This window comes from Telopea speciosissima, chromosome 7 (assembly GCF_018873765.1).
Source record: "Telopea speciosissima isolate NSW1024214 ecotype Mountain lineage chromosome 7, Tspe_v1, whole genome shotgun sequence".
In the NCBI taxonomy this organism is placed as follows: domain Eukaryota; kingdom Viridiplantae; phylum Streptophyta; class Magnoliopsida; order Proteales; family Proteaceae; genus Telopea; species Telopea speciosissima.
This window is the reverse complement of record NC_057922.1, coordinates 54481623-54495461: the sequence shown is the minus strand read 5'-3', so window position 1 is coordinate 54495461 and position 13839 is coordinate 54481623. Positions and strand designations below refer to the sequence as shown.

Genomic DNA, 13839 nt, shown 5'->3' with positions numbered 1-13839 from the left:
AGGTCGCAGCGAACGTTCGGCCAGGCGTGGGGGACAGACACGGGACGCGGAGCTTGATCAAAGACTTCGCGATCTGGATGAGAAGCTGAAAGGGTTGAAGAAGCAGACCAAAGGCGAGACACATTCCATACCTGGACAACACCCATTCTCGGCAGAGATCATGTCAGCCACACTACCTTCCAGGTTTCGACTACCCACCTTTGAACTCTACAGTGGTACCACTGACCCTAATGACCACATCAACTACTTTAATGGCATGATGACGCTGTATGGGGGGTCGGACGTGGTCTCCTGTCGGGCATTCCCTGCATCCCTCAAGGGAGCAGCCACATCATAGTTCTCTAGGCTACGACCTAAATCTATATGCTCGTTCGTAGAGCTATGCGAACAGTTCGTCGCCCGTTTCCAAAGCAGCGTCAAGCAGAAGAAGACCACCATCAATCTACTGAACGTGGTATAGAACCCTGGGGAATCTCTCAGGGAATACGTTACCAGGTTCACTAAGGAGTCCCTGGAGGTTCGAGACTTGGATGACCAGACACAGCATGCAGCCCTAGCAAGAGGTATTAGGGACCTGGACTTGATCAAGGACCTGGCACGTCATGAGACCAGGACTATGAAAGAGCTCCTGGAGCGGTGCAACGAGTTTACAAATATGGCCGAGGTACTACAAGCTAGAACGAAAATAATTGAGGCCAAGCCACAGGACAACAAGAGGTTAGCACCTGATGACCGCAAAGAGGGTAAGAGGTCGAGGACAGAGCGTCGATAAGAGAAGAGCGACCGCCCATCTAGGAGGACAGACCACCGCCCAGAGAGAAGCGAGAGGGCAAGCACCCCTGAGTTCACACCACTGAACACCACCAGGTCCCAGATACTCATGCAGATCCAGGACCGTGACCTACTCCATTGGCCACGACCCATGCTAGCAGGACCAGAGAAGCGGAACCCTAACAAATATTGTCTCTTCCACAAAGAGAATGGGCACGACACAGAGGAGTGCTATCAATTAAAAAGAGAGATAGAACAACTGGTAAGAGCAGGAAGCTTGAATAAGTATGTGAAGGGGAGACGTGACAACTGCTCAGGCCAAGGAGATAGAGGTCGCGACAGAGACAGAGTGGAACCGAGACGAGAAGAAAGAAGAACAGATCGAGAGAGAGACCGCCCAGAAGAGCGGAGAGATGCAACAGAACCTAGTGGCACCAAGGGACCTCCTATCCTCACCATACTTGGAGGATCGGGGCAAGAGTCCACCAGAAAAGCTAAAGCTCATGCCAGGTTCATGGGAGTAGCAGAGAAGCCCAGCAAGATAGCCAGGATCGAGGCGGTGATCTCCTTCTCGGATGAAGACCTGGAAGGACTAAACTTCCCGCATGAAGATGCCTTGGTAGTACAGGTGGAGGTAGCCAATCGACTTGTACACAGGGTACTGATAGACACAGGGGCATCTGTTGACGTACTCTCCTTGGACGCCTATCGACAGTTCGGGTTCGGGGACGACCAGCTCAAACCAGAGCCCACTTATCTCCATGGATTCTCAGGTGCCACCGCCTCCATCAGAGGTACCATAGAGCTACCTGTCACCTTCGGGGTACACCCTCAACAAGTAACCGTCATGGTGAATTTCATGGTAGTCAAGTCTGTGGTGTCCTTCAATGGCCTCTTAGGGCGACCATCACTGACAGCCCTTAGAGGAGTCATATCGCCACTTCACCTGAAGATGAAGTTCCCCACCGAGAATGGGGTAGGCGAAGTCCGAGGAGACTAGAAGAAAGCAAGGGAGTGCTATGCCACCTTCATGAAAAAGAACAATGGCAACACCCGTGGAATGGCACTCTGCCTAGAGAGCATGGTCAGTGACCAGAGAGATGAACTGACAGAGAGAAGGGGAAGGCCAGTGGAAGACCTCATCCCATGGCCCCTCAGCCAGGATGACCCCCCCAAGGTCGTTCAGGTCGGCTCGCTGCTAAGCAAGGAACAGAAAGAAGGGCTTGGACACCTCCTCCAAGCGAACATGGATGTCTTCGCATGGTCGACCTCCGACATGTCGGGAATACCACGTTCCATAGCGGAACACCAACTACATGGCGACCCTACCAGGAAGCCCGTTCAACAGAAGCGGCGTAACTTTGCCCTCGACCGACAAGCGACAATCAAGGAGGAGGTCGAGAAGTTAAGCCGATTAGGGTTCATCAGAAAGGAGAAGTTCCTAACCTAGCTCGCCAACGTGGTCATGACACCAAAGCCAAGTGGGAAGTGGAGGATGTGTGTCGACTATACCGACCTGAATAAGGCATGCCCAAAAGATGAGTACCCACTGCCCAGGATCGACCTACTGATCGACGCCACCGCAGGCCATGAGATGCTGAGTTTCATGGACGCCTACTCCGGATACAACCAGATCCTCATGTATGAGGATGATGAGTCTTACACCACATTCCGGACGGACAAAGAGAACTACTGCTACAACGTCATGCCGTTCGGGTTAAAGAATGCAGGGGCCACCTATCAGAGGATGGTCAACAAGATGTTCGAGGAGCAGATCGGGCGCAACATGGAGGTATACGTGGATGACATGCTCGTGAAAAGCATCTACGCCAACCAACACCTGACCGACCTAGAGGAGGCATTCGCAGTACTGAGGAGGAACCAGATGAAGCTAAACCCTGCAAAGTGCGCCTTCGGCGTAACGTCCAGAAAATTCCTGGGGTTCATGGTCTCAGTCCGTGGAATAGAAGCCAACCCATCCAAGATCAAGGCCATCCAAGAGATGGCACCTCCTCGAACGGTCAGGGAAGTGCAGAGGTTGAATGGAAGGGTTGCCGCCCTTTCCAGGTTCGTGTCACGATCAGGTGATAAGTGCTTACCATTCTTCAAAACATTAAAGAACCTCCAAAGCCCTAAAGATTTCACATGGACGGAAGAGTGCCAGAAGGCGTTCGGAGAATTGAAGGAGTACCTAGAGAGCCCACCACTGCTTGGGCGACCAGGAACCTAATGAAGAGTTGCGCTCTACTGCCGCCACCCCTGTCGCGGTCGCGATCGTCTTGAAGGAAGAAGACAAAGTCCAGAGGCCCATCTACTATGTCAGCCATGTCCTGATCGATGCAGAGACTAGGTACACTAGGATCGAGAAGGTAGCCTATGCATTGGTAACGGCAGCCAGGAAGCTACGACCATACTTCCAAGCCCATACCATCATAGTCCTCACAGACCTACCCTTGAAGAAGATACTGCACAAGCTGGACGTCTCCGGGCGATTGATAGCATGGGCGGTGGAGTTAAGTGAGCATGACATCAGGTTCCAACCCAGGACTGCCATCAAAGGCCAAGCCTTGGCAGACTTTGTTGTTGAATGCACCTTACAAGAGACAGAGCCAGAAAAAAAAAAAAGAAAAAAAAAAGAAAAAGAGAGAGAAGCCAAGTGGCTACAGCCAAGAGGCCATGGCCAAAAGACCACGACCAAGGGGCCACGGCCAAAGGGCTATGGTCGTCATCAATGGACGTTACCTATTAAAAGAGAGAGGCCAAGTGCTACGGCCAAGAGGCCATGGCCAAAAGACCATGACCAAGAGGCCACGGCCAAAGGGCTATGGTCGTCATCAATGGACGTCACCTATTAAGAGAGAGAGAAAAAAAGAAAAAAAAGAAAAAAAAATAAAAATTTATGAATGGGTGCCATCCGTCAAAGGCCGCTGCCCAAAAGCAAAGAAGAAGAGAGAGAAGAAAGAAAAATAAAAAGGGGGTCTTTGGCCATGGCCAAGGACCATGATCGATAAACCATGGTAGAAGTTCGAGGTTCGAGGTTCGAGGTCCGAGGTCAGGAAGTTCGAGATGGTTCGAGTTCTAAGGATCGAGAATGCAACTATTGATGCACTGTCCAGACTAGCCAATGATGAACTCAGAAACCTGGCCAATGCAGTGTACGTGGAAATATTACATGAGCTAACATGCCGGGAGAAGCAAGTTAATGAGATTGAGGAGGGGCCTAACTAGATGGACCCTATACTCAACTACCTATAGGACGACGTCTTACCAGAAGACAAGGCCTAGGCAAGGAAGATCAGGATGAGAGCTGCAAAGTACACCGTCCTAGACGGGGTACTGTACAAGCGGGGGGCAACAGCACCACTACTCCGGTGCCTAGGACCCAAGGGGACAGAGTATGCCCTAGCAGAAGTCCGTGAGGGGATATGTGGAAGCCATATGGGAGGACGAGCCCTAGCCTACAAAATCCTCCGCCAGGGACTAGACTGACCACGAATGCAAGAGGAGGCCATCCAATATGCCAAGAAGTGTGAGCAATGTCACTTGTTCGCCCCAGTACCCCATCTACCCGCCACCAAGCTGACATCAATCCTCAACCCCATACCTTTTTCCATGTGGGGACTGGACATCTTAGGCAACTTCACTGCAAAGACCGGAAACAGAAAGTACCTGGTCATCGCGATTGACTACTTCACCAAGTGGGTCAAAGCTAAACCCTTGGCCAAGATAACAGAGACAGAGATGGAGAAGTTCGTCCACGATGACGTCATCTACAGGTTTGGGGTACCACAGATCCTCGTCTCAGACAACGGGAAACATTTCAACAACCCCAAATTCCAAGCATTCTGTCACAGCTACAACATCGACTATCGACCTGTATCGGTAGCATACCCACAGGCCAATGGTCAGGTGGAGGTCACCAACAGAAAATTACTGGAAGGAGTCAAGAAAAGGCTAGAAGGAGCCAAAGGGAAATGGGTCGAAGAGCTACCAACCGTTCTGTGGGCATACCACAGTACGGACACCCACAGGAGAGAGCCCATTTCGCCTAGCATATGGCACTGAAGCATTGGCGCCAGTAGAGGTCTGCGCCATGTCCCATCGGGTTCTGCACTTCAACGAACGTACCTATATCGACGGACTACGGGCGAACTTAGACTTTATAGATGAGGTCCGTGAGAGAGCACTACTAAGGAACGTCGCCTACCAACAACATACTGCCAGGTACTATAATGCCAGGGTCAAGGAAAGGCTATTCCACCAGGGAGATCTAGTCCTACAGGGGGCAAGTGCATTACAGCCACAGAAGGCAGGGAAGCTGTCAGCCAACTGGGAAGGACCCTACATAGTCTTCAAGCAGATACGTCCAGGGACCTACCGCTTGAAGACTCTCCGGGAGGCAAGAAGGTAGACCGTGCCTGGAACTCACTACACTTGAAAAAGTATTATCGTAGAAGTAATAGAATGGAGTTTGGCACCACCAACAGTAGCAGTAGATGGCATTACAGTTTCAAGGATGAATTGAAAAAAAATTCGGGAATACTCGGCTTCTTCTACTACTCAACTGAGGCTTAATGCCTAAGGCAATATGCCACCACTGAGGCTTCAGGCCTAAGGCGTCATGCCACCACTGAGGCTTCATGCCTAAGGCGTCATGCCACCACTGAGGCTTTATGCCTAAGGCAACATGCCAACACTGAGGCTTTATGCCTAAGGCGTCATGCCACCACTGAGGCTTCATGCCTAAGGCTTTATGCCACCACTGAGGCTCTATGCCTAAGGCGTTATGCCACCCCTGAGGCTTCATGCCTAAGGCTTTATGCCACCACTGAGGCTTCATGCCTAAGGCGTTATGCCACCCCTGAGGCTTTATGCCTAAGGCAACATGCCACCACTGAGGCTTTATGCCTAAGGCGTCATGCCACCACTGAGGCTTTATGCCTAAGGCAACATGCCAACACTGAGGCTTCATGCCTAAGACAATATGCCAACACTGAGGCTTTATGCCTAAGGCGTCATGCCACCACTGAGGCTTCATACCTAAGGCGTCATGCCACCACTGAGGCTTCATGCCTAAGGCTTTATGCCACCATTGAGGCTCTATGCCTAAGGCGTTATGCCACCACTGAGGCTTCATGCCTAAGGCGTCATGCCACCACTGAGGCTTTATGTCTAAGGCAACATGCCACCACTGAGGCTTCAGGCCTAAGGCGTCATGCCACCACTGAGGCTTTATGTCTAAGGCAACATGCCAACACTGAGGCTTCATGCCTAAGGCGTCATGCCACCACTGAGACTTCAGGCCTAAGGCAACATGCCAACACTGAGGCTTCATGCCTAAGGCGTCATGCCACCACTGAGGCTTCATGCCTAAGGCAATATGCCAACACTGAGGCTTCATGCCTAAGACGTCATGCCACCACTGAGGCTTCATGCCTAAGGCAACATGCCAACACTAAGGCTTCAGGCCTAAGGCGTCATGCCACCACTGAGGCTTCATGCCTAAGGCAACATGCCAACACTAAGGCTTCAGGCCTAAGGCGTCATGCCACCACTGAGGTTCATGCCTAAGGCGTCATGCCACCACTGAGGCTTTATGCCTAAGGCTTTATGCCACCATTGAGGCTTCATGCCTAAGGCATTATACCACCATTGAGGCTTTATGCCTAAGGCGTTATGCCACCACCGAGGCTTTATGCCCAAGACGTTATGCCACCACTGAGGCGTCATGCCACTAAGGTTCGGGGACCACCGAGATAAGGCATCCCTATGGACCGCCAACTACATGAGATTGCATAGATCAATATCAAAGCGACAAGGATCAAATCATATCAACATCTAAAGAAAGAGTCAAGTACATACAAAAGCAAGCATCACAATCCAAAAGTTATCATCCAAAAAGTCAACATCCAGAAAGAACATCTATAAAATCAGGGGGCATCTAGTGGAGGAGCAGCCTCTGATCCAGAAGGAGACATCATATCAACCTCAGCCGGACGAGCAACACCCTCCTCTGGTAAGACCGCACCCTCCTCTGTCACCACAACATCATCCTCAGGAGAGACACGAGCCACTATAGCAGTCTCAGGTAGCAGCGTAGTGACCTAAGGGAACCTTGAGAAGTCATAATCACGGGTCTTCTCCAGAATGCGAACCGCCAAGTTCGAAGAAGTCAAGACGTTAGGAATGAAAGCCAACTTACTCCTAAGGTCACCAACAGAAATAGAAGCTCTGGAGGCCCTACGACCCCTACTAGGGGTGAAATCTCCAGAAACCTCCTCCTCCCTTCACTAGCAACAGGTTAAGGCAAAGAAGAAAAAGTATCCACGGGGGAAGAAGACTCCTCAAGGGATCCAACCACAACCGCAGTCGGATCAGAGTCATTAGGTGATGACATGGATAAATAATGAAGCAGACTAGCTGCTTGCTCAGAGCAACGATCTCCCAGACAAGAAGCTAGCAAGAAAAATGAAATGAAGACCACCTGCAAAGTACAAACAGCAGATCCATCACAGACAAGAAGAAGGAGAGTGGACAAGCATGATGGTCCATCACACCCACGCCGTGGCCACCATAGGTGCGGCCTCAAGCCCCACAAGCTCGGTGACCCAGGCGCGGCCTCACGCCCCACAGGCACGGCCTCGCTCCCTAGGCGCGGCCTCACCTAGGCGCAGCCCTGCATTAAAAAAAAAAAAAAAAAAAAAAAAAAAAAAAAAAAAAAAGAAAGAAAGAGAAGGGGTCGAACTTACCTCAAGGGGAAGGCGATCTCACGGGGAGGCAGGCACATGACGACGAGGCCACACCACTGGCAAGTAACAGAGACCACCAGAGGTAAGGCACTCAAGCCAAGCACCATTGAAGCCCTCCCAGCAAACAAGACACCAAGTGAGCATAAAGCAAACACAAGGACCCAAAATCAAGCAAAATGGATACTAGTCTAGGTGACCCAAAGACTAACACATGGTGGACACCAAAAAGAGGACAAAAAATAAGAAAGAGGAATGAGAAGTGAAAGAAGAGAAAGTGAAGGAGAAGGACATATGTCTATAAAAAATAAAAGATGAAAAAGTGCAGGAGGAAAGGTTTGAACCCCCAATCTCTCCTACCTCATTACTAGATTTACAGGCAAGCCCCGCAAGGAAAGTCTATTCGCAGCGGACCCCTCACTATGTAAAGGCATCTACTCTCTTGGACATCCTATCCCAAGAGAGTGGGGGGCAAATAATACATCCAATATTCACCGGGCCAATCAGCGACCGTCACATGTCACAGGGCGACCTGCTCCAGAACCAAGGGGAACGAACCTGGGTCCCAGCACCCAGGCGTGGCCTCACCCAGGCGCGGCCACATCCAGGCGTGGCCTCACCTAGGTGCGGCCTCCACTCGGGCGCGGCCACACCCAGGCGGCCTCTCACCCAGGCGCGGACACACCCAGGCGCAGCCTGCACCCAGACGCGGCCACCACTCAGGCGCGGCCTGCACCCAGACGCGGCCACCACTCAGGCGCGGCCTCACCAAGGCTTGGCCATACCCAGGCGCGGCCTCTCGCCCAGGTGCGGCCACATCCAGGCGCAGCTACACCCAGGCGTGACCTCACCCAGGAGCGGCCACCACCCACGCGCGGCCACCACTCAGGCGCGGCCTCACCAAGGCATGGCCACACCCAGACGCGGCCTCTCGCCCAGGCGCGGCCTCACCCAGGCGCGGCCTCAGGCGCGGCCTCTCACCCAGGCGCGGCCACACCCAGGCGCGACCTCACCCAGGAGCGGCCACCACCCAAGCGCGGCCACCACCCAGGTGCGGCCTCACCTAGGCGCGGCCACATCCAGGCGCGGCCTCTCACCCAGGCGCGGCCTCACCTCGGCGTGGCCACACATCCGGGCGCGGCCTCACTTGGGCGCGGGCACACATCAGGGCGCGGCCTCACCCAGGCGCAGCCACCACTCGGGCGCGGCCTCACCTAGGCGCGGCCACACATCCAGGCGAGGCTACCACTCAGGCGCGGCCTCACCAAGGCGTGGCCACACCCAGGCGTGGCCTGCACCCAGGCACAGCATCGTGGGCACAAACGTGAGGTGGGGGCTACCCACCTACGACCCGATCGTATCGCTATAGACTCATGTCACCACCAGGACTCTAGACCACTGCTTAGAAGTCACGTCACCCAGACGGATTCAAGCACCAAGGACGTTATCACCACACGCGGGTATCTATCCACCAAGGATCTTGATACCACTAGGACACTCCCTCCTGCGGGGAGATGATCAATCAGGATAGAGCCCCGTTACCCAGGGCCTCTATCCACCCAACGACACACTCGCCATCAAACTGGGACTCTCCACACTGCCATACACTACTATAAAAGGAAAGGTACACCACCCTTAAAGGGACATCTAAACTCATACTGAATAATCACTATTCATCTATTTGCGCCAGGAGATCTAACTTTGGCATCGGAGAGCCCTAGGCCGGAACCACACCGGTTCTCTCTGTTGACCCCTTGGTCCACTTGCAGGTGACGGCACTCGCAGGACCGCTCGACGATTTCTTGACGCAACAGTGACAAATAGAAGGACCCTTATTTATTTATGGGAAATAGTTTTTGGTACGAGAGTGTGGCCTACACCAACACTCCCATTAGTCTATCTCTCTCCTCCCCATGTGAAAAGACACCTCTACCCCCTTGTTTTAAGGAGGAGAGAAATAGACACATGGGAGTGCTGGCGTAGGCCATACTCCCATACAGAAAATTTCTTCCCTTTATTTATGTTGGTTCTTGATTTCTTTTTAAATTACACTTGAGTTAGTTTTTGCAGTCACAAAAATAAAAATATATTAAGTAAAATCGGCCTTGGAAAAACTCCGGCCAAGATGATTACAAACAAGAGAAGAGGGTGGAGAACACCACCGCACACGGGACAATGAAGATCTAAATGCATCCTTTGCTAATTGATGGGCTTCTCTAAGTACATCAAGAGAACATGACAAAATAAAACAAAAATAAAAGAATGACATAACAAAACTGTATCATCCACAATCATTTAACATAGAATTGATAGTGTTATCTAATTAGCCTCACTAGATATAAGTCACCAAGGCAGTTGTGTCTTTATTCCTTTACTTACCATTCCATTTTCCTTTCATGTAAGCACTTATATTGATTCAGCATTGGTCATCACTATATATCTGCTATTTAGATATTTAGCCTAGTGCTTCCACCTTTGAACTAAGGTAATGTTACAAACACTTACATAACTGAATCTAAGCCTATCTGATAGATTCTAATTACAAGTAGAAAATTACCATTCTACTTGACTTTATTTAACTTTTAAGAAGAGAGCCAACATATAAGATATGCATTCTCACAATAACCTCATATTTTGGGTTTACCACATATATACATATAAATCATTATAATACGAGTCAGTACTTTTGGGCAAATTGTAACCCCCACATTTTCATTTACTCATGCAATTGTACTTGTATATAGCAAGTCAATAAATATTCATACTCATATACAAATTTATGTTTTTTTTTTTGTGACAAAAAGAAAGTTATAATAAGATCAGAAAATATATACAGCTTTGTTGCTCAAGGCATTGCGAGCCAAATTTACCATTATCGTTATACAAAAAGGATCTCCATGATCTATATACTTAATGTTGTTATATGAGTCGGAATATATAGCAGATCTTTAAGATGCTGCAAGGGCCAGGCTGATTTGGTTGGAGATGGAAATATATGTTTTTTTTTTAATGAAAGTGTAATCACACAAACCACACATCAACCCAAAAGGTTAACCATATAAAAATTTATGTTTTACGTACTTATATTCATAAATACTAATTTCCATCAACAAATATGATACAAACCATAGACATAATAAATTACTTTTTAACTTAGTAATAAAGTCCTTGCATCCTTCATTGGCTCGAAAGCCATGAACAAACAAACTCTATGCTGGTTTTGCTCAGTTTTTATAATTACATGTTATTATATTTGGTATGTAAGAAACAAAATTATCATGTGTGATTTTAAGGCTAACCCATTACTGGTCATCCACAATGTGCTTAAATGGATTTCTGATATGCAATTAACACCACCATCATTTGATTCATCAATGCTTTCACCACAAAACACACATTTTCCACCTCTTACTTCAATCTTAACTAACATCAAGGATTACCTGGTTTACTGGTCGCAGGCATTTTTGATCCCCAACTTAGAATAGCTAGATGGATATTTTCCCTTTTGATTAATGGACAAAGAATTATTACAGATGCAGTTCAGCTGGCAACTCAAGATGAAATGGAAGCGGTGCTGTGTTGCATCGTCCAAGGGTGGAAGAGAGCAAATGAAGAAAATATAATCTTAAAAGAGATATAGTGTTGCAACAAAAAATATATGAAACGTTTAGCCCTAGGTTTCTAACCCTAGTCCCATGGAACCTTATAACTAGTTTTTTGGAGTTTGCTAAAATGATTGGGAACTTTACTAATATAACGATTAAGTGGTGTGACACATCCACTTATATGTACAAAAACATGTAACCTCTAGTCTTATTTAATATATAAAGTCTTTCATCAAAAAAACAAAAAAGTGAGTAATGATAAGATCCAAAAAAACATGATTCTTAATTAACATCAACCAAATCATGCAACATGCTCATTGATAATAAATTATGCACAAGAATCAATTAAAAAATGAACTTTAAACATATTCCAAAACTAAATTCTGGTTTGACCGAGTTAGGCCAAGTCCGATTTAGGTTGTGGATTTTTTTTTTTGATGAAAAATAAACCAACTGAATTAATATAAACAAAAGTTCACAGCAGTTTTAAACCCAGAGGGGGATGGAACATCAAGAGTTAGTAAAGTAAATTTAAGTAAACTAGCCACCCACAAAAATAGAGCTACTCCTAGGCATACACACAAAATTGCATAGTTGATCAGAGTCCAAAATGTTTAAGATTCGAGGGATGAAAATAAGCGGCCATGGTTGTGAGATACTGAGGGACAAAAGAGAGAATATCTCGGGACAAGCACCAGATCTCTTCAAAGCAGAAATGGTGAGTAGTAAGTAGCTTTCCTGAAGACCGTTCCATATCGCCATCACTTCTGGCTCCAGCATATGAGATGCTTCCATCCTTCCAGATTGACAAAAAACAACCTCTCCACGGTAAATAACCAAAAAAGCCCATGCAGAACATTCTACTCCTGGGTTGTGGATTTTTGTCGTGGCCAAGAAACAGAAAAACCCAAACGCTATTTAATAATCGATCGATCGTACTTTACATTCCTAGCGTGTGAGTGAGACTTCAACTGGATAGTTTTCCTCATCGATCGCCACTCTTCAAAATCCTTGTTTACCTCCTTTGAGGTCTGAGTCTCTGAGAAGCTCGGGTCAGGCCGAAAGGTTTTGTTTTTTTAAAATAGTTTGAGCCGTTGGACGCTTGGGTACTTCATAGTTCATACTTGGTTAAGTAGGTCGAAAGAAGCAATCAAGGACGGGAATGCCATTCTGGGTTCAGTTAACAGCAAAAGGCACCTACCGTCCTCCGCCCTGCGTTCCTCAATTCCTCTGTGCAGACTGTGGAGGAGTGCTGCTTGTGTATTCTCATTATATTTCTTCTCTTCGAAGGAAGCCCTAGTGCCTAGGACGCTAGCCATGGCGGAGAATGACGTAAATGAGAAGATAAGAAAAGAAGAGGCGATGCTAACCAAGAATCTCCCTGAGGACCTCATCTTGGACATACTTTCAAGGCTTCCGGTGAAGTCCCTTTTAAGGTTTAGGTATGTATGCAAAGCATGGTGTGCTCTAATAACCGATCCTGATTTTGTCAAAATTCACCTCACCCGATCCCTTGCAACCAATACCAACCTCATCCTGATTTTAGGGAGATATCAAAAAATCTTCTCTGTGGACTTCGATGTTTGCGAACAAGAAGCGACGGTAAAGCTTGATCATCTGTACAAGTCTCCAATTGATTACCTTATGTTGGCTTCTTGTAACGGCTTAGTATGTATGTTCGACGACGACGTCGTAGTCTCGTTATTTGGCCAAAAAAAAGTGTACGACACATTCCTTTGGAATCCATCTACAAGAACACATAAGAAGCTGCCGTTTACGCCTATAGAGTTTCCCATCAATGCGGGGTATGCCCATGTCACTGCTTATGGGTTCGGTTACGACCCTACCACCGATGATTACAAGGTGATAAGGGTTTTACAGTTCTATCTTCGTGATGGTCTCTTTAATGACAATAAGTACATTGTCTCGGAGGTGAAGGTCTACTCTCTCAGCACCAACTCATGGAGAAGAATCGAGGACATTCCCTTCCTTAGCATCGAACACAGACTTGGGGTTTTTACAAATTCTGCTTTTCATTGGGTTGTATATCGCATGACGGGAGCCATGGGACCCAACACTGCCCCCAATGTGATTGCTTCCATTGATGTTAAAGATGATGTGTATCGAGAGGTGCCACTCCCCGATTTTGTGGACGATACGTTTCACATGGCCATCGGGGTTCTAGGAGGACAACTCTGCATGCTCTCTAACTTCTCCAGGGTCTGCGTTGAGTTGTGGGTGATGAACGATTATGGCGTGAGGGACTCGTGGGAGAAACAGTTCTCGATTGAACAACCATTGGTGTTAGGGTGTTTTGATAAGTACATCTGGCCTATATGCTATTCAAAGAAGGGTGAAGTTCTACTCAAGACAAGTCCATTAGTGGAGAAGTGTCCAGGAGCGCTGGTGCTTTATGATCCCCATAATGGAAGGGCTAGTAATCTTACGCCTCATGACAGATGGGATATAGTAAGCATTGGGAGTCTCATTTCACTTGATGCCAAAGATGGAGTGAATAAAAGAAAAAAGAAGGAAGAAACAGAGGTAATTTGGTAGAGCAGATTTACACTTCAAGCTAGCTACTATATCATGTTTACAATTGCTCCCTCCTCATTAGTTTGTGTGTTTATACTCTTGCTCTTATCAATGATTATTCCATTCATGTAACCGTCTAAAGTTGTAATGCAATCAGTCAAAGTTTCAAGCCGTTTGCATTC

The 13839-nt window shown here is 48.0% G+C and overlaps 1 protein-coding gene across 1 annotated transcript; it reads left to right on the top strand.

Annotated features, from left to right (window-relative positions):
• Nucleotides 1-12439: 12439 nt before the first annotated feature.
• On the top strand, nucleotides 12440-13678 carry LOC122668698 (F-box protein CPR1-like). The gene has a single exon (XM_043865233.1). It carries the CDS (start codon nucleotides 12440-12442, stop codon nucleotides 13676-13678), a length of 1239 nt encoding a protein of 412 aa, XP_043721168.1.
• The last annotated feature ends 161 nt before the right edge of the window (nucleotides 13679-13839 follow it).

Coding starts and splice junctions, on each gene's coding strand:
- LOC122668698 (XM_043865233.1), top strand. CDS start 12,440: ATGGCGGAGAATGACGTAAATGAGAAGATAAGAAAAGAAGAGGCGATG.